Source organism: Trachurus japonicus, chromosome 5 (genome assembly GCF_045865225.1).
Source record: "Trachurus japonicus isolate A0001 chromosome 5, Traja_1.0".
NCBI classification, from domain to species: domain Eukaryota; kingdom Metazoa; phylum Chordata; class Actinopteri; order Carangiformes; family Carangidae; genus Trachurus; species Trachurus japonicus.
Window position 1 is genome coordinate 31,106,348 of NC_140911.1, and position 21,608 is coordinate 31,127,955.

General features: G+C 43.9%; 1 protein-coding gene across 4 annotated transcripts in view; it reads right to left on the reverse strand.

Moving 5' to 3' along the window:
- Positions 1 to 19,904, reverse strand: part of cacna2d2a (calcium channel, voltage-dependent, alpha 2/delta subunit 2a) — a 177,101-nt gene extending 157,197 nt beyond the window's left edge. For 2 of the 4 annotated variants that reach the window (XM_085777425.1, XM_085777423.1), the window contains exons 1-2: positions 19,363 to 19,864; positions 13,506 to 13,587 (exon numbers count right to left, since the gene is read on the reverse strand). In XM_085777425.1, the coding sequence (XP_085633551.1) occupies positions 13,506 to 13,587; positions 19,363 to 19,478 (198 nt within the window). In that variant the 5' untranslated portion in view covers positions 19,479 to 19,864. Of the gene's footprint in view, positions 1 to 13,505; positions 13,588 to 19,362 lie in introns of all 4 variants that reach the window. The other 2 variants (XM_085777422.1, XM_085777421.1) reach the window with 2 other exon arrangements.
- Between the last annotated feature and the right edge of the window lie 1,704 nt (positions 19,905 to 21,608).

A 21,608-nucleotide genomic window follows, 5' to 3' on the forward strand; every position in this document is an offset into this window, starting at 1 on the left:
CTGCTGGCATCCTGGGCAGAAGAGGTAAATAAAGGCCCCGGTCACTATTTGAGGAAATGTGGTAAACTATTGACTTCTATCTCCAGGAATGTGGTTTTTTTTTTTGTTTTTTGTTTTTTTCGGGGGAAGCGGGGGTTGTTGTTTGAGTGAGATGTTAAGAGAGTTAATACAGGGGAGCCTGATGGTCTAGTGGTTAAGAGCACGTCCAAACTCGGCAATGCCGAATGCAGTGATCACTGGATCGATTCCTGTGCAAATCTGTACTGCCTGACATTCCCCCGGTCTCTCTCCACTACCCTGTCAATTAAAGGCAAAAATGCCTTAAAAAAATATCTTTAAAATAAGAAAGATAGTAAATACAACCTGTCTGGTGATTCAATTCAGTTATGACAATATTTATCTATGAAATATGTCATCAGTGAATGTTTAAATATATGTTCTGTACGGCAGATTCAACATTAATTAAAATCATTCCTGTACGATTTAAGCTATGTATAAATGTCATTTCTGAGAGGCAGGGTCTTCTTTCAGGCACATGCATGACGTATTATGTGTAACGCTGCAATTATAGCGGTGGAGCATAAATCCCATCTAACAACGGAGCCCTGGGAAGAGAGCCAGAGGCAGAGATGAGAGTGAGTCCAGCTCCAAGCCAAAGAAGAGGGTAGATAGATAATGTAGTGGCGGGCGGGGGAGCTGCTCCTCCAGATTTCACACAGACACAGAGAACAAGGCAGAAGACACAAAGTGAGCGACAATCTGCGGAATTAAAAAGATGTAGGTAGCACTTTTGAAGACCCCTCTCTCAGATGGCAGTGGAGAGTCCTCACTGCCTACATGATCAAAAATTAAAACGCTTTTCTAGGACTTCCACAGTGGTTTTTCGGCGTTTGAAAAACCACCCACCGCTGAGGCAAGCCAATTAAAGTTATTCAGAGCTGTGACCAATCAATCACAGGCTAGTGCAGGTGGAGGAGGAAGAGAAGAAGAGGAGGACAAAACCTCTGAGACTTGAGCGCACCCAAACTCTCTCGCACACAAACACAAACACCGACGGTGGAGGGGGGAAAAAAACGAAGAAAAAAAAAGGCCGATGCATTTTGTTCACAATGGAAATAAACGTCACACACCTACCACTTCACACATAGAGAAGCACTCCCTCTGCACTGGAATGAATAAAGCACTTCACACCTGGAATTTTCTAGGGCATCACGCCACTCTACATTACCACTGCAACCCACTCAGGGAACTGTACCCAGTTTTTTCTCTCTGTCAAGCATAGATAGCACTGCAGACACGTCATGCGCTCTATGAAACATCAAACAGAAGACCACTGAAAATTGCACCAGCACATGCGCGCGCAAACGCACGCACGCGCACACACACACACACACACACTGTGTAAATAATAGTGTAGAAAGATGGAGACAAGGAGAAAAGATTTGCAGCGTAGGCAAAATAAAGCATCTTCCCTCTGACAGGGCTGGAGCTTTAGCAGACCTCTAATCCTATTTTGACACATAATGCTATATTGTCTTCCATTTAACAAGTGCAGGGCCGTCTTTTCTCCAGCAAAAAGCCACTAGAAGCATGAACGCATCTGCTTTTTGTTTCCCCCTGAATTCATCAAGCAACAATTAGTTCCACAAATACAGTCCCCAAATGTACCAGAGTGAATGTCATCCAGATTCAGACACTCGGACCAGCGCAGTTTGTTCTGTGCTGACACTTGAGAGCCCCCCCCCCTCCCCCCCCTGTGGGTCTTCAGAGCTCCATCCTGGTAATTCACTGCACACACATACATATACACACACGCTGTGATATACTGGAAGATGTTTTACTATGTGACCAGAGAAGACATTAAATACAGTTTGCATCATGTGGCGCTGTGTCTTTAAATAATGCATTATTGATTTCATTCACCTGGACAAGAGGTCGGCAACCTGCGGCTCTTTCATCCCTCTGCTAGGGCTCCCGTGGTTTAGAGAGGGCTAGCTCATTTTGGGGGGGAAAAAAAGTGAAAAAAAATGGCCATTTAGTTTTTTTCATTGTGATAGTTATTTCCTTGGAGATTGAGATGCCCTTTTGAAGCTTGTTTTAATACTTTGTCGATTAAAATATGCGTCACGTCAGGTTTTTTTTCCACCATGATCTACATCAAAAGTAAACACTGCTTGTGCCTCACAGGTGAGATTTGCAATTGTAAAATCAAAGTGACATCTTACAACCCTGATATGGATATGCTGTGCAGTGAAGTTCAGGGGCAGATATCACATTAACCAGGTAAGTAAATAATAATAATTGAATGAGCTATTATTTTGAAAATATACCTTTCTATATCAGACTCTCAACTGATGTATTTGTGTTTCATATTGAGGCTGATGGTTGGCTGCTGTAGGCCGCAGAAATTAAGGAATGACGGCACTTAACATTACACTTCCTTGGTTAAAGCATGTAGCGTCTTTTGCGCACACAGACCCATTACTTTCAATGTAGACACGCGTCATGCGCGCTCACAACTAGGGATGCACGATAACATTTTTTTGAAACCGATACCGATAACCGATAACTTTCCGCTTCTGAAGGCCGATACCGATACCGATAACCGATAACATACCTGGAGATAAGAAAGACTAGTCAGGACCTAACATATATCGTGACAGTTTTGACTCTTTAAATGAAGATATTCTATTAACAAGCCTTTCAAACATTTGTTAAACTATTTGATATCTCAATGAACATCTATTTAAATAAGGTGCATAACTTATTGATATAAAAAATAAAATACTCTAGAACTGATTTTATTATATTATTTATAATCATTATTTTATTTATTTATTTTACTCATTTAAAATAAATACCAAGTGGGAAAAGTGCATCCCACAAGGTAAAAAAACCTGACTGGTTCCATACAAATGAATAACTTTTCAGAGAGAGAGAGAGAGATTGTGTCTGTGTGTGAGAGAGAGACAGACAGACAGACAGAGTGTCTGTGTGAGAGGGGGTGGGGGGGTGCAGGTGTGTGTGTGTGTGGTTGAAGGGGAGAGAGAGGGAGAGAGTGTCTGTGTGTTTGTGTCCCGGTGGCTTCTTACAGTTAGCTTTATGTTGCTAGCGTCGTTAGCATCGTCCTCGTAGCTTTGAAAACTCCGTCGGAGCGACGCTCATGTTTCAGGTGACTGACCAGGTTTGCTCGCGCTATTTTCCCTCCTCGTGGAGCTTCCTTGGAACATTTATTACAGATATCCAGCGGACTGTCTTCTTTATTACCGTCCCACATTAGCGCCGTCATGTTCTGTGTTTACAAACCTAGTAAGCACATTGTGCTGCGTTCATGTGTTGACGGGAATTCCCAGTTCCCGTTTTGCGAGCCGTTCTTCAGACCTTTTTATGTTCATATTTCTATGGTTTATGTGTAATAAGGGTAGGCCTAATTGGTAAAATATTGTGGATAAGACGTTGATCAAGTAAAGTCGGCAACTACCAAAATTATGACCGAGCTGACGAGTTGTTTTCCGAAATGAGGGACTATTCTGATTTCCGTCAGAAAGTTGTTTTTCCGATTATAGGGAGGCCACTTGAACGCAGCATTCACTGCAGGCCGCAGGTCTCCTGTAGGAGTAGAGCAGAGCGCTCTGAGTGAGAGCGCTTGGTAAAGAAAAACGACCCATACCGCAGTGCTGAAATATATACTAAATCTTATCGGGCCGATAAGTTATGATATCGGATTTATCGAAATGACGTCATAATTTCCTGATATCGGGCCGATAATTATCGGACCGATAACTATCGTGCATCCCTACTCACAACCCAAGGCAACACCCTAGTGGCGCGCAAACGGTACGTCACACTTGTTTTTTCATGCATGTGACAATTTAGTGGTCAAATAAGTTTTGTGGCTCAGAGTGGGTTTTAATATGGTGGGAAAGGCCCCAAACGGCTCTTTTAGTGCTAAAGGTTGCCAACCCCTGACCTGGACTGAACCGCTCAAACCTGAACAAGCTCAGTTACAAAACATGATGAGTACAGTAAAGAAATGAAAAAATAAAAATAGGAGGAGAACATTTCTGAGCAGTGATGTCATAGCAACCTAATTAACGGAGCTGGACAAACTGAATGGACAAAAAATATATGACAAGGATTCATTTAAATAACATGTATCATAACATTATATTCACATTATAAGATGAATGGTTCATTTTCAGTGCGAGCACCAGCCAGTCAAGGTTGCAGTTTACATCTATGACTAATACTGTATAGTGGAGCCTTTGAAGGATTTTAATCGAAAGACTTTGACGTCAGGGTGTTAAGTTATAAAATAAGCTATAAAATATTTTTACCTCATAATGATATTTTTAATTAGCATATGGCTTCTTGAGCTGTGGCTGAAAAAATACTTTTTGGGGTCACAGAGGTCTCGACCTTGGACAATCAAATTCTAATCAGCTAATCCTCCAGTCCGAGTGAATATTTTTTCTGGACGTATCTGAATCCTCTTGGTGTGTTGCTGAGATATCACAATCATGAGAATGGTACAGAAAAACATAATACCTCCAGGCACAGCAGTTGCTGCCATGCAGGCAGAATAAATAAACTGAATATGAAAATGGAGACAAGGCACTGACACTATATAATCTGGTTCTACTTTTCTAAACTGCCACATTTTTTTTGTTGCACTATAAAGCTATTTCAAGTAATTCCTTCTAACACCAACCCAGGGATATCTGCATGCTGTTCTGCACTCTGCAGATATATGCATTTTCATTTCTATAAACACCGCCAACCAGTGCCAGACCATCAAGTCGCAGAGCTGAGGAACCCTTGTACCTTCCCCGGTGTCAGAAAACCAATACAAAATAAAAAATAAAAAAAGCAGAAAAATAAATAGAGTTTGTGTGCCCTTCTGTTCTCCTGTCAGCCCAGGGGAGGCTGGGGCCGGGAGTAACGGTCCTGACCAGCTCCCACACTGCTTAACGTTCAGCCTGCTACTGGTTTTATGTGCCTCTAACATCCACAGTTATTTTGTTGCTTGTTGTTATTTTGTTGTTTTATTTAGTTTATGTCTGGGTTAAATACAAAGTAAATGCCAGAGTTGGCACGCAACAAGAGAAACATTTGTTACACAAGGGTCCCAGACAGAATAACAAGTGGTTAGCTAACAGACCATATCTAAGTTTTCATGACCCTTACGTGTAACCCTGGCGACCCTGTGCTCTTGGGAACTGCTAATGGGATGTCTGAATAGGACCGTTTCCCTGGTGAACGTCACTTCCACTTAGGCAAACAAATGGGGGGTTAACTACTGTAGATTAAAAAGGTTTCATCATTTATTTCTGATTATTAGGCATCACCTCTGTACTTTTTGGCACCTATACCAAACTGGACCTGTTTGCACTGTGTGAAACAGCACAGGCTGTTCTCATGATGTAGTGGAGGGTCTCACTGACACAAACTGCTGTGGAAAAGTCCTGCCTCTAGTTCTGGGAACTTTTGCAGAATACAATTCAACGTCATCCAGAAGGCTTGTAACAAGTCCTGTATCAGCATTTTCCTGGTACATAACATTATCTGATACCTCTCAAAGTGAGATGTGTTCAGAGTTGTTTTGTATCATCATCTGTATCCAAATTCAACAGTTATTGTTTTCGAGGCAAATGCAGAGACTGCTTGCTGAAAAACTGGCCCAGACGGGAACACACATCAACGGTTTTGCATGAATTTACCTCGAAAACAACTCCATCTCGTAATGTCCCCTTATTATCTCATAGAGTGGTGAATGTGCAGGTCACAACTTGGCCATGAAAGCGTTTTGGAGTTGTGGGATTGTGTATTTGATGAGTTTGATGAGGGAAACCAAGAAATCCCATGAGCCTCCGTAGCGTAGCTCTGAGCAGCTCGCGGCTCTGCTCCACCGTTCTAAAAATAGCTTGCACCGACAGTTAAAGGTAACAAACCTACTCCTAAGACTATAGGGATTATGGCGATGGGCTAATTTGCCAAAATGTTGAACTATCCCTTTACTGTAACTATCACAATTACTCTGGAGCTGGTTAATTAAGGTCAGAATCTTGCATAGTTGCTGTTTAACAGGAGTCAAGGTCATACAAAATTAAAACTAAATGTTACAAAATTATTTACTGTATTTTTTTAATTTCTTCTTCAGGTGTGGAATATCAAGAGCAAACTATTAATTACAAATAAAAAGGTGGTGCCATGATGGAAAATAGAGACATCAGAAAAACCGCCACAGCTATGAGGAAAGTAGAAATGAGCTGTTCCTTGACTGTGAACGTGAAACTGTTTGAGTTCCTAAATTGCATCATCATCATCTGCTGAGGTCAAACTTAAGTTACTGACGACACTGTGCATTTTCTCCTGATGCTAAAAACCTGGTAATTAATGAATAATTCATTTTAACAAAGGCCTCAGTAAAAGTCGACCTCTCTGTGTATGGATGTGTGTTGCACGGTGACTGAGGGATACCTAAGCAAGACATCAGCAGAGAAAACTAGAGCCACAGAGTAAACTATCTATCCTGCAGAAATAGCCTGTGATGTTTCACACAGGCAGATAACAAGCTGCTGTTGTATAAGGTCCAGGACAGAAGATGGAGGGGGTGGGAGGACGGAGAACTGCAGGAGGAGGACTGAGCGCGCTCGCTCTCCCTCTCCCTCTCTCCTTTAAAGGTAACGGCACATGATGGGAGGCGGGGCCTTGGACTCTTCCTGTTAACCGTCTACAGGCATGAGGAGCTTTCAAATCAAGAAACAAATGGCAGTGATGCCCCCCCCAGTGCGTCGTCGTCCACTGATGGATCAGCGCAGGCGGAGGGGAGGGAGAGGTGAAGCTGACATCAGCTCTTGGAAGTGAGGATTGTGGAGGGAGAGCAGGGGTGATGTCTAGTATAGCGGCTGGGCATTTCAGACAGATTATTGGAAGTTTCTGTAGTCAGCGATAGTGAGTAAATCCACCAATGCACTTTATAGAGATATGTGTTTGTTGAGGCCGGCTGTCTTGGCCATGAGCGACCATCTTTTTCCAGGAGGAGGAGGAGGAGGAGGAGGAGGAGGGGGAGGAGGACGAGGAGGGAAGGCTGTGGTGAGGAGCAGCAGAAACATTTGGGATTGTGTTTGGGTCCACATACAACATCGCCCCTCAAGTGCTGAAAAACACACCTGCGCTGATCAAATTGAACCAGAGGCTGCAGCAATGTTCACAACAAGAAAAAGATGAAGACCTTGCACACACACACACACACACACACACACACACACACACACACACACACGCTGTAAGCACTAGAGGCAAGAAGGTCTGTGTTGAACTGAGATAAACCTGCTGCCAGCATGTGGTCAGTGGGCCGACTGATGTGGTGTTGACCACACACACAGACACACACACACAGGGTGAAGGGCAAAAGTGACAGAGAGCAACAACACCCTTTGTTGTAGAAAGAAAACAAAGCTCATAAAGAACAGATGGATTAATAACCACCATTGTGTCTTTCTGCCCCCCCTCCCTCCACGTGGGCAGGCCGGTGGGTTGCATTGATCTGGATGGACGTCATTCTCAGGTTTCCAGTAATCAAGAGCAGCGAGAGGCAGGGGGACGGGGCGTGGAGACGGGGCAGACGCGTCCTCAGAGTGCAGAGGAGTTGTGAAGTGCCAGGCTGAAGTGAGGGGTGCGGGAGCAGTCATGTGCACCGCACTAAATTATTCATGCTGATTAGACGCTTCTTATTGAAATGAATTTGAGAGAGAGTTCAACATATGTTGCATGGCATCGCCATTTAAGGATCTTACTAAATTGAAGCTGAGGAAATTGCCCTGACTCTGTGTGCAAGTGGTGACGAGACATTGGTGTAATGTAACCAATTACATTAACTATACTAATGTACTTAATGTACAAACTACAGGCGAGTATTTATTTCCATTTTCTGATACTTATTGTAGCACTCCACTGCATGTCAGAGGGAAACATTTTAATTTACTCCACTGAATCTATTTTAACAGGTGTTGTTACAAGTAACTTAAAGATAAATATATGTAGTACACAATATACACAGATGAGACATAACATTATGACCACCTGCCTAATATTGTGTTGGTCTCTTTTGCTGCCAAATTCACAACAAACTGCTGCACTGTGTGTTGTGACAGCTTTCTATCAGAAGCAGCATGAACTTGTTCAGCAGTCTGAGCAACAGTAGCTGGTCTGTTGGATGGGAGCACACGTGTATCAATGAGCCTGTGGCCGCTTCACCACTGTTGCTTCCTTGGACCAACATTTGATAAATCCTGACCATTTTCCTGCTTTTAACACATGGGGACAACATGTTCACCTGCTGCCTGATATATCCCACCCACTAACAGGTGCCATGATGAAGTGTTGTTCACCTGTCTGTCAGTGGTCATAATGTTATGTGCCTGATCAGTGTATATACACACACACAAAGAGTCTTAGAGGTTATGCAGATGAGGAGGGAATATGTTATTGTATAGTCTATTTATTTTATTCAAGTTGATTCGCTTAATAAATTGGGTTGTATTTAATATGTTAAAGGGATATTTCAACATTTTGGCAAATTCGCCTATCGCCATAATCCCTATAGTCTTAGGAGTAGCTTCATTACCTTTAATTGTTGGTGCAGTTGTGACCTGCACATTCCCCCACGCTATGAAACGTATAATTATGTAACCTTACGACACATTAGCAAATATTCAGAACTACTTTTGCTTTTGAAGTCACTCTGCCGAGCAGCCGTGTCAGGAACGTAGGTTATTACGTATTTACCTTGAAAACAACTCCGTCTCATAAAGTTCCATTATTATTTCATAGAGTGGTGAATGTACAGGTCACAACTTGTGCATGAAAAGTGTTTGGGAGTTGTTGGATTGTGTATTTGATGAGTTTGATGAAGGAAAGGCAAAAATACTGCGCGTCGTACAGAGCTCACGTCTCTGCCCCGCCGATCTAAAAACAGCTTACAATGACAATTCAAGGTAATGAACCTAGACTGTAGGGATTATGGCAATGGGCGAATTTGGCAAAATGTTGAAATATCCCTTTAAAGTGAATATTTATTTGTATGACTGTACACATTTATAATTGAGGGGGTACATAAATACTGATTCCTACTCCTTTTGAACATCGTTGTTGTTGTTAAAGGTGTACAGAAAAGAAAACTGAATTTGAGCCCACTCTGGATCATAAAATTAATGTGATAACTCATCTTTCAGACGATGTAGGCCAAACTTTGTGCAAAATTCTATTTTTGAGTAAATCCGGGATGAAAGTGTGTATTTTTTTTTTCGCATTGGATAACGCAGGCGCACAGATTATGCGTCAGCCTGTACACGATTCACCAGCCACTGATATTGGATCCGTAATCCGTCATTCAAACGTCTGAGACACGCACACACACACGGAGCTCGGTCTCGCCCCAAGCTTTGAATATCCCGCCCGCTCCATAACGACCAATCAAATTCGTTTTCCTTACTCGGGTAAACTCGTGTTGCAGCTCGTGACAACTCGGCGCGACAAACAGGACAAACGGCCATTTCTGTACACCTTTAAGTGTTGTTCTGTCGTTGTTGATAAGATGTTTTGCTCAAAATAAGTTCAGATCAATACAAGTCAAATATATAATTACATTTTACATTATGTTACATACACACACACAGACCTGCACTCACAAGTGTTGCAGGATGAGTACTTGCCGTAAAAACAAATACTGTGTTCCTGCCACCACTAGAACAGGGGCATCCCTCTACATGCACAGCTACAGCAAGGACACTGTAAGTGTGTGTCCACCTGGTGTCTAAATATGTACATAATAATATTATCTGTCCGTATCGCTGATAAACCATCAAATCATTGTAATGACAGTGAGTGGGTGTAGGCGTGCTGCTCATGTGCGCCCATTAAAACCGTTGTGAATAAGCCCCCGAGGATACGGAAACAATGCCAGTGTCCACGGCCGCCTCTCATCATCACGTACTGGAAGACATCAAACACAGCAGCACGCAGGATAATGAGGAGGACCACCACTAGAAACAGCATCCGTCTGCTCGCACTTTTTAAATTTACCAACTCTCGTCTTTCCCCTCTATCATTTCATCCATCTTAAGTAGTTTGACTCTAAATATACACACAACACCGCCTGAACATCCATCTCAATTGTCAAGCCATTCTTCGTCCTTTCTCCTCCTCGACAAAAACCCTCCTCCTCCTCCTCCTCCGCTCTAAAAGCCGCCCACTCTCTGTGTCTATCCACGCTGCTCACGCTTCCATTCCAAACTTCCAACTCCTCCAATACATCACTCACCCACTATCTTCCCTCCGCTCCCCAGAGGAAGAATAACATCTTGACCAAACCTGGGCAGAATATATTACAATGTGATTTCAACTCAGGTTTTATTTATTTTGACATTTCAAACTTGCACACAGTATGCACAAACTACAACAACACATCAAAATATTCTACATCTCTTTGCTGTTTTTTTGTAAGTCAACTGATTTAAAATGTATTCAGCTATTTTCTGTGTTGCCCCTGTCTCGCTCTTTGTCGTTCTTTCACCCGCAACTTTGCTTGTCAGAAAAAATAAAAATCTCAACCGAGGGGAACTGAACACACCACATTATATTCAACTTACTTCCTTGTCTCTTTCCATGTAAGACAAACTCAAAAATAATTTGCACACACTTTACATTTTTTTCTTCTTCTTCTATTTTTTTTTTTTTGTCTGTGAGAATAAACTGCGCATGAAGAGGAAGGGGGCGCAGAGGGAGGCAATCTTGTTACCAGCCGGCATAGCCCTGGGAAGATTTCTATCAGACACACGTATAGAGAGAGGCATCCATTTAGAAAATGGCTTTTCTAGGCATGCTGGGCCATTTAGCACACCCTGTGACGACTCCTGTTTGGGGCCATGATAAATGTTCTTTCACACCCGCTCTGCGCACACAGTCAGGCCAGCACATCCACATGCAGCCATATGGGCCCCCGTACAGGAGGCGTCACCGGGGTGGACGTCATATTTTTAGAGAGAGAGTCCACAGAAGGAAACCTCAGCAACTCGGAGCGGAAATTAGATTAAAATCCATGGAAACGTTAAAGCGCACTGAGCACTAAACGTCATGTCAGTGTCGCATCTTAGCTTTAGGTCTCATTAAGCTCAGGATCATTCAGTACGTATGTCCCAGTTTTATATGCGCAGCAGTCCGGAGATGGAACGACATATTTAAAGCAAACAGAGACTAAACTGTTCTGAATAATAACAATTACTCTAATGATCGATTAGGCAGTTGACAGAAAATTAATCAGCAGCCTCTTTTCCGCGCTAAAAAAATATCAAACATTTCCCCGTTCCAGCTGCTTAATTGAGAAAGTTTGCTGCTTTTCTTTTCATTACATGACAGTTCGCTCGATAGCTTTTTGTTTCAGACTGTTTGTCTGAGTAAACAGGAAATGCAGTGGCACCACTCCATGCCTAAAGAATCACAATGGGCACTGTCCCCATTTTTTTATACATACTATAGAATAAAAACTAAACTTGATCCAATCAAGAAAATCACCACCATGGTGAATATGAGCTAATGTATAAAAGAAGCTGAAAGAGTGACTTAGTGGTGAAAAATATTTTTGCGCAATTGATGTAACTGCAACAGAGTTGTAAAAAAGTTCACAAGACATCACTTACTGTACATTAAAAAATCCATAAATATGAACACATACAACATAAAACAGCAACATTAAAATGCTCAGCATTACAGAAAGTGGATCATAACATCGCTCTCAGATATCAGATATGTTGAAAGCCGACTTGTTTGTTTATGGTTGAAAAATCTCTTTCAAAAACCAATTTGTTTATCTCAAAAACGCAAGTCGACTGACTTTAATCAAGACTTTTTTGCCTTGTTTTTTTGATGTTTTTTGAGAAATGACGACAATTTGAAGATAGAGAATTCTTATCAGACAATGTGATTCCTCCCTGAAACCATGTGTAACATTCATTTAGAAATCCACACTGCTCAGGACGCAGAAGCAGCACTGAAGAAAAGTGTGCACGAATGTTTTGAGGGGTAAACAGAGTGTCTGTCTGTCTGCCTGACATCCGCTGACGGTCGTTAACCTTTGCACCAGCACGATCCCCGTCATCTCACTTCCTCTCTCTCTCTCTCTGGGATCCATCAATGTTGCCACCATGCTAACAGCCGTCACACTAACCACCGCTGCTGCTGCTGCTGCTAGCATTAAAGCTGCCACAGGCACCGCACCGGCTGGATGAATCACACTCACCCATACAGCAATAATGAAGCATTTATCTCAGGGTGCATTACAAACCCTGGAAGCTGGGAGAACATGCGCACACGGCAGAAACATGATGAAACAGTGTCAATCACACTCCGCTCAACCATCTGCTCTCCCACAAGACAGACACGTGTTACGCACGGCCTCGTACAAGGAAGCAGACACAACACAACTAACACCAGGTTCTGCAAATGTGTCCATCTTATCAAGCTACTCTTGTTTGTTTCAAATTAAATTTCAAATTTCAAATTAATTGTAATTATTCCACTAATTAAAAATATATCTTTACCTCAACACCACTGCTTAGTGGACTTTGGGATTACAAAAGCTCAAATAAGAATCATCAGGACATTCTGAAGTGTGAGGTAATTTTGGGGTTGAGAAAAGTCACATTTGTTGTTGAGGTAAAATTGTTAAAGGAATAGTTCACCAAAAAATGAAATTCAGTCATTATTGACTCAGCCTGCTGGGGCGTGCTCTCACATTCACACGATGCACGCATGAATCGCTTAAACGCCCCAGGCAAATTCAATACAGGACTGTTGAGGCCGTAGAATGTTCTAAATGACGCCGTTTCGAGTAAACTCTGGACTATATCCTTTCAGGACACTTGGATTGCAGCAGACGAACAGTAAGGAGGAATATTATATGGTTTTTTTTTGTAGTTTTATAATATTTTATAAGTTACAAGGTGCTTAACAATAAAATGGTTAGTGCAATTTAAAATCCATGATGGTATAACATTAAAATACAGGACTACAGAATAAAAGACTAAAAAGAATCAGTTTAAGAAGGCCAGACGATAAAAGTGAGTTTTAAGAAGTGATTTAAAACAGGACACAGAGTTTGCGTTCCACAGCCGAGGGGCCCGGGAAGCGACGGCCCTGTCGTTGGACTACGAACCCCCCTCTGGGTCTCCAGATGCACTTTGAGAAATAAAAAACTACTCCGGAGTATTCATCAGCATGAGGGTGAGTCAATAATGACTGAATTTCATTTTTTGGTGAACTATTCCCTTAAAGTTAAAGTTCAATGCGACAGCCGACAAGTGTTGAACCATTGTTTTTGCAGGCGTCACACAGACAGACAAACAGGGCATGGTGCAGTCCATTGTACAACCTCTCCCAGGGAAATCTCACTGATTAATAATGCAGCAAAATGCAGCGTGTCACATGCGGGCGTGACGTCAACTCACCGATCTCATCTGCTGAGTTCCCGTCACGTGTTGCAGAACCTTCTCCAGCTCCTTCTCGATGCGTCCGGCCCAGTGAATCATTCTGGAAGACAAAAAATTTAAAACATTTTCAAGCTGCATGTGTTGTGTTGCTACAACTATGACAAACATAGTGAGTCTCTCCCCCATCTTTGTGAATCTCTGTGTCCCAAACTCTCACTCTCTCTTTGGATCGCTATCTGGCTCCCTCCTATCTTCCATCTCTGTTAATGTCTGGGCGAGTCATCAGCACCCCCCCCCCCCCCCCCCACCCCCCGACCCATCCCATCCCATCCCATAGCACCTTGCGTATATCTGGTCCGACTGGCAGCGAACGTGCCTGTCTTGGTCGGGCTGGGATCAGCGCCTCTGCAATAAAACTGCTCAGGTCTGACAGAAGTGCACCCTAAGCAGGAGCTGATCTCCGTTAGACGGAGCCAAGTTTGGAATTAAGAGATCAAACGGCAGGGGCTCATCACTGTATATCTCCCAGCAAGCAACAAATGACTTAATGGATCAAGATTTCCACTAGATCATTTGGAAGCAGCTGTAGCAGCAGCAGCAGCAGCAGCAGCGGAGGCCGACCTGCCAACCTGCAGACACACTGAACAAGCATGGCCAACAAGAACCCAACCAAAACAAAAAAAATCTAACTCATCTTTCAGCAATCAGATGAATGAATTCTGTCATGTGTTTGCAAGCCAACCACTGACTTGGTGCCAACCTTTTCCTTTCAGCAGCCTGCAGATAGCTAATCACTGGCATCAACAGCACAACACAACAGAGTCGTTTGTCTTTTAATATGATGACAGAGACAAATGTCATCTTTAAATGTCAGATTTGCTCAGAAGACAAGAGGGGGAGACAGATTTATTAAATTGTACAAATCTGCCAAGCGGTGACAGCGTTCGCCATAATCACCAAGCCGCAGCGGGGGGGCGGCGGCCTCGTCAGGAGAGGCACAGCAGCGAGCGTGCGCACTGTGGCTAGGTTTATGGGGAGCAAGATGAGGAGAAGTGCAAAGGAGGAGGAAAAAGGAGTGTGCAGTGCGGGACCACTGGGGAGAGGTGGGGGGGTGGGGAGGGGGCTGACTGTGAAAAGGTCACCTCGATATGAAATTTAAAAAAAACAAAGCGTACAGTGAGAGCAGAGCCGAGCCGGGCAGGACACAGTGATACTAACAGTGAGGGACACCACCTCTGTCCCCGAGCCAGGCAGACTTCTTATGCAACTTCATTAGTCTACATGCTACACACACCCACACCCACACATACATACACACACACACACACACACACACACACACACACACACGTATACGGCTCTGACTGACTGACATGCAGGAAGGAAGGAGGGCACGTCTCCTCCTGTACAGTGCGTCAATGTCTGTGTGTGTAAATACACACGTCACAACAGTGACTCAGCTGATTAAGAACATTGGATTTGATGGTTTCATGGAATATTTAATATTAGGTGTGACCAAGGGGGGAAAAAACACAATTTACGACCACACATGTAGGCTAGTATAGTGTATTTTTTGTTTAGATCTGAGTGTTACTGTTTGTCCTCTCTATGATATATTCTCTATGCAGATCATGTGGACTACATATCTCATGTCTGGATTGATAAGAATTAAACTAGGCCTATAGACCCCTTCACATATTGTAAATATCCGGGTGGGCGGGGCTTAACTGGAGGAAAAACGTCTCAAACACGGTAGCTTGTAAACGCTGGTTAGCATGTTTTAACGGACTGTTTTTTCAAGAATGGACGAAGAAAAGGCAGATTTTAGTGAATACGTTCCCTCTGAGACCGTGAGTGTTATTTTAAAAAGTTGACTCCAGACCGTCATATGTACCGTAAATTGATTCTCAAACAGACGCCGGCCGGGTCTATGTCTATTTTCTGCTAGTTCTTGTGAATGTACCAAACCTCTGAACGCCCACGATCGCCTGTCAGTCCTGCTACAGTTCTCAAAGACCCGACCTGGTCAGATCCGCAGGTGTTGAAGTCTGGACCCGATGCGGCCCGATCACGTCACGAGCATTAACTCTAGACCGGACCGCAGCAAAAAAAAAAGAAAGAAAGAAAGAAAAAAGAAGCCCGTGGTCCGCCACGACCCGAGCTATTAAATGTTTTCAACCTGAACCCGGTACGTCCGGTCGTGTTGTTCGGTCCGGCCCGTTGAGACCGCGGACTGACACAAGGAGAGAGCCGGGGGCGATACAGTCTGTGGGCAGAGTACACGTTTATTTACAAGACGTTTAATCAGTGCTTGTAAATGAATGCTGCTCTGGATCCGACTCTTTCCTTCTATTCTTACTCTTTTAAACAGAACCTATTATATATTTTCCATCTTTGCTGAGCATAACATTTGTTCAAACTTAATTTAAAACCTGTCCCGTACACAGTAGACGCCTGTCTAAACAGATGCTGGGTCAGTGTTGTTTTGCCTCCAGCGGACGTTGTGACGTCACAGTGACGTAGGCCGCGAAGGGGTCTATACAATATAACTACATATTGTTAAGTTTAATTCAGCATGAGCTACAAAAAATGATTTGACAGTGCAGAATAAAAGTGATTTCAGTGTTTCACTGTGATATTTTAGAACATTTGAGTAAATATCAAAGAATATGAAGATATCAAGATAATTAGATTTGATCGGTGCTGAAATAATAACGTTGCTCATATAACCCTAACCCAGTCAAATATAATTAAGAAAACGTAATGAGTTTGGCCAAAATGAGTAAGCAAGTGTGTCAGCCACTCACTGTCTGCTGCAGTGGAGCTTGTCATTAATGTCTTTACACTGAACTGTTCAAAAATGAGATTGGTAGACTATCAGCGTGTGTGTGTTATATCCACATTCAAAATATATATACTGTAGGTTACATAAAATGAAATACATCAATAACAGGATGATTGACAGGTGCACCGTGCAGCCTTAACACAGCTGACTGCACCAGGTCAGATCTAATGAGGCTGATCGGGAGCGTTTAAAGGAGAAGACAACACTGTCCTCCTGTAAAACGCTGGACCGATGCTGACTGAGATGTTGTGTAGAACTGAGGAGAAGCCGGTCTGGTCTGGAGAACCACCTGCGCTCCTGAGGCCTGATGCTGTGAGGCGCTGCCACCGTACGCCACATGAAAGCCAGCTGATGCTCTCCGCCTCTTTGTTCTTTGATGTCGGACCACGACTTCCTAATATGTCTCTTGGTGGTATTTCTTTTGCCTGTGTTGTGATATGTTAGCTGAGCATTATGGGAAAAGTAGAAAATGTGATGAAATGAGTTTGGATGGATGACCTGCGTATCGGCCACACACACACACACACCGTCATCATGTTCATGCTGCTGCTGTGGATCTTGTCATTCCAAGAACAGCAGTGAATTTCTTTAAGGGCAAAGGAGGATAGACTATTTTCATATGTGTGATAATAACTAAATTTGGGGGATACAGTTTGATATGAACTCTGGAAAAAGTAATAATATTTTACCTTCCCAGAGAAGATTGTACGTCCTGTCATTTAAATTCCTGCTATCGGAACTGGGTTTCTCCACATAATTTAGCAATGTGACAATAATTCCATCTTCTATCCCATCCAGACACACACACACACACACACCAATGATACATTAACTACTATAATATACAAACTACATGTACGTAAATGTGACCAGGCTGCCAGAGGACAAGGTGAAGAAAAGAGACACCTTTGCAGCACTGCTGTAAAAATGGACAAGAGGACAACCTGCCATTTCTTGTGGACACACTCCCTCGGTTATAAGCACTTAGGCCAACAGCATGGGCATTATATACAAGCGTGTGGGTGTGTGTGTGTGTGTGTGTGAGAGAGAGAGAGAGAGAACAGTGACAGCAGCTCTCATACACTTCAATTATCTAACAGGCGAATTCTAGCAAATAGCACAGAGATGTGGGTGACACAAAACCCAGTTTTTAAAACCCAGGAGAGGACCAGATATAATACTGACATAATATATGACCAGACCTGGACTTGATCTTATTTTTATCTTGCTAAAACAAGAACACTGATAACAACGACAAGTAGTGAGATAAACACCGTGTCACTACGGTGACCGTAATGTAGAGGAGCTGGAATTATCTAAGCACTTGTGGAGAAGATATGGATATACGGTTATAAATATAGTATTTAATCATTGACAAGTGCAGATTATAAAGCAGCTATTCAAATACAATGCACATAGAATTTAAACATCCATGTAAATTTGTTTGCAAAGTAGTTCAAACGTAGGAGAGATTTTCTACAGTCCTCTTCACTTTATGGCGCTCAATCAAATCAGTGAGGCGGCTAATTGTGGGTTTAAGTCAGAAGCAGTAATATAAAGGATAAGTGATTTTCATTTGAAAGTCACCTTGGCCAATCTGGAATAATAACGCTCCCAAGATTTCACAGAGATTATCCAGAGGATGCATCGGAGAGGAATGGTTGAGATCCTTGTCACTTCTGGTGAACCTGACTGACTAATCATCACTACAGGCTACACTTAGCGTTCACATCAGATCACCACCACATGATCATCATAAACAGGCCGACGTTCACATTCGAGGGGGGGGCCACGAGCGACTTCACAGACTGGAGTGAGGAACTGTTGCACTGAGGCTGCAGAGGTTGATTTTATGCCCCTATATATATAAAAAAAAAAATCTCAACTAGGATGTTAAATGAAGCAGCGGCAGCCTAAAAAGAAACAGTTATTTTTGGTTAATTATCGTCAGTGTTGCGTTGAATCTCCCAACAGACACACAGGTATAAGATTGTTGCTGCAGACGTTATTCCTGCAGCCTCCTGAAATAATGTGTGTCATTCAAGGTGAAGCTGTTCTACTAAATCACACGAGAGAAAAGAAACCACTCTTTAAATTGAAATGTCATTGCAGGGAGAACATCCCAACAGGTGCACGCAGGAAAAGTCTGCACACAGCTGGATGCTCAGCTACTCTCTCTGCATGTGTCACTGTGACACCGGCTCCAAGTGCATCTAAACAAACAAAACCACAGCTTAAAAAAAAAAAAAAAAGAGTTTTTACTTCTTGCCAAAAATAAGCAGGGCTCTATCCAGAGGCCATGTTGCTGCTGCTCTTGTATTAAGAGTCTGAGCAAGTAGTTTGTAGTTGAGGTGAGGAGGATTCACAGGTTTTAAGAGCCGGTGCTCCTGCGGCACTAACTAATTGGTTTGTTCTCTGAATCAAAGTCATCCGGTTTAAAAACACCAGTGCATCCTGCTGTGGGATAGACGAGATTATTTCCACGGTGCGTGTGCCACTATCCACTGGAGGACTTTTAGGAGCAGCCTCGTTATAGCTCAGCCTATCCATCAAGCATAAATGGGATATTCTCCCCCACTCCCTCCCTCCCTCTCTCCCTCTCTCCCCTCCATGCAGTGACAGCAGAAACAACACGCCGACTATTATTTCATTTTCATCCCCGTGGATGTTCCAATAAATTATTGCTCGGTTGGGTTATTCGCCTGTGGCACCTGTGCGTGCTTCCCCTGTAGCCTGATTCCATGTTGACTATGACAAATTGAACAGGGCTTTGGGTTATTAAATGCCACTGCCCACAACAAGAGAAACAACAACATGGGCTCGATGAGAGAGATTCAGAACGCAGCAGCAGCAGCAGCAGCAGCAGTAGAGACGGAAGCTGCGTCTGTCTGTTTGAACATCAGGGACAAGGTAAACGCCGCTGCATGTGCAGGCTCGTCGGGGGGCCACCTGTCCTAGTTCCGTGTCCCGCACCCCGCTGGATCCCCACAACCCCCCCTCTTCCTCCTCTAAACAGTGCAGGGTACTTACGTGTAGTGCTGGGGGAAGAGATGGGTCCCGTCCGTCGGCGTGGACACGCATATGATAAGTACAGTTTGGATAGTGAAGAGGCAGAAAATACCGTACGACTGCGCGCAGATCGCCATTTTCCATTAAATATTCAAGAAACTGGGGATAAATAAAAGAAGGACCGGAAGGACAGCCGCTCGCAAAAGCTGAGCTAAGAATAAACCGGGCTCCGGGAGAAAGTGGTGTTTTGGTGGGAGGGGGTGATGGTTGGCGGAGGCTTCTGGACACTTGAGCCGGACTAACTGAGGTCTCAATCAGAGAGGCGCGCGGAGGAGGCTGGAGGCTGAAGACAGGGGAGATCAGGATCAGGATCAGGAAGATGCTCCGCTGCCGCCGCTGCTGCTGCTGCCGCTGCTGCTGATGATGATGATGTGCCTTGCTGCCTATTTGCGCACTCGCTGTCCTCCCTCCCTCTCCGCCGCCGCGCACATTTGCTCCTTTTCTCTCCCACTCTCTCCAATGTAACGACCATACAGGGTGAAGCTGGCCACGACACGAGTGGATTGTTCCCACCCGCACTTTCGAAATAAAACCATCTCTCGTTTACAGCCCCCCCTCAACATATGGTGTATACTAATGAGAGGATGTTGAATTCTCAGTATAACACCTTCATTAGAGCACAGTCCTCTAATAAGATAACATTAACTGAGCCGAGCTCATGCCTTTATTTATATAATCAACTTGAATAAATGTCTGCTTTTCATACATGGATCTACTTTAACACGACATTTAAGCATGAAACTCGAGCGTTTTTATAATCTCGCGCAAACAATTTTATTTTATTTTGAAGGGCTGAACCGTTGGACTTCCTGTATCCGCCGTGTGTTTGGTGCGGCGCTTGACTCAGCTGTTGGCAGAAGCGCTCCTTCCTCCATTCAAACCGCCTATTCCTGTGCGACAGACGGGGGCGCGCATCAGGCCACCTCCTCTTTCTCCTCAGATCCACTCTCCGTGCACTGTGTCCTCCCCAAACTCCAGAGTATGAGCAGAAATCAAGGCTTTATTTTGGTAATTAGAGGCATGACTCCGGGGCTGGGGGGGTGGGGGTGGGGGTGCGTGAGGGTGTGTATTAACTGGAGTGTAAACATTCAGCAATCACCTTGGGGCTGCTCTCCAACCACATTTGTTCTATCACTTATTAGCGCATCTGGTCCAGTGGATGAACATTCAAATGAATGCAAAGAGAATTAATAAAGTCAACGTGGAGCTACCTGGCTTTTGTTTCAGGCTGTCTGCAGCTATTTAGGTGAAAGGCTTTTCAAATTAAACTTCACAGGAGAGGCAGGGTGTACTGTATCTTGCTTGTTCCTCATCACTGGAAGCCTGTGAATAATCATTAGCTTGCTAATAAGGGAGATTTCATGAGGAGCAAGTTTCCCCTGGACGCGTGTCAGATAGTGTTCATTTTAAACAGTAAACAAGAAGGAGAGATGCACCAGAAACCTCGGAGGAAATCTAATTCAGCATGAAGCTAAACCCCAGAAAGTATCTCTCTCCATCAGCCCAGTGTGTGTGTGTGTGTGTGTGCACCTGTACCTGTCTTATTACCTTTTTCGTGCACTGCTGTTTGTTCTCTGATCTTCCTGTTTCAGCTGGGGGGCACAGGAGGTGTGACACATTTGCACCTAAGCAAAAACACATTTCTCAGGATCGTCTGCTGCGCACAATAAAGATTTATGGCTTTTTACATAATTTGTTCCAGGTGTGTCTCTGTCCTCAATATTACAAACAGGCGACACAGTCCTCTACAAACACAGACTATAGAGGGGGGGGGGCAGCTGCTCAAGGCTGTAGGTCTTTCTTTTTTTCATGTTTTCCAGTTGTCTCCCAGTCAAACCTCCCCCAAGTGTCCGGGACGCTCGGTCCCTTCGGCTGCCCCTGGACGCGTCTTCCATCTCTCAGCCCATTTGCTGGGCAGGCATGGGGAGAGACAGCCGTTCTCGTGGCTATGTTGTCCTTGGCTCAGTCAGGCAGCAGGGGACACGCAGGTGCTCTGCCACAGAAAGCCACGCAGCAGTCGGCAGGGGCTGCTGCACAGCGTTTCTGCCTCCTCACTGACGTGGAAGACGGGGGCTGTTTTGGTAGAAAAGGACACACTGCAGGGCACAGGCCTCGGCAGGGGAGGGAAAAACCCACCTGATGGCAGGGATGAAGAGTATACAGCAGCAGCAGCAGCAGCAGCACCTCGGCTGGTGTACACAGACGTC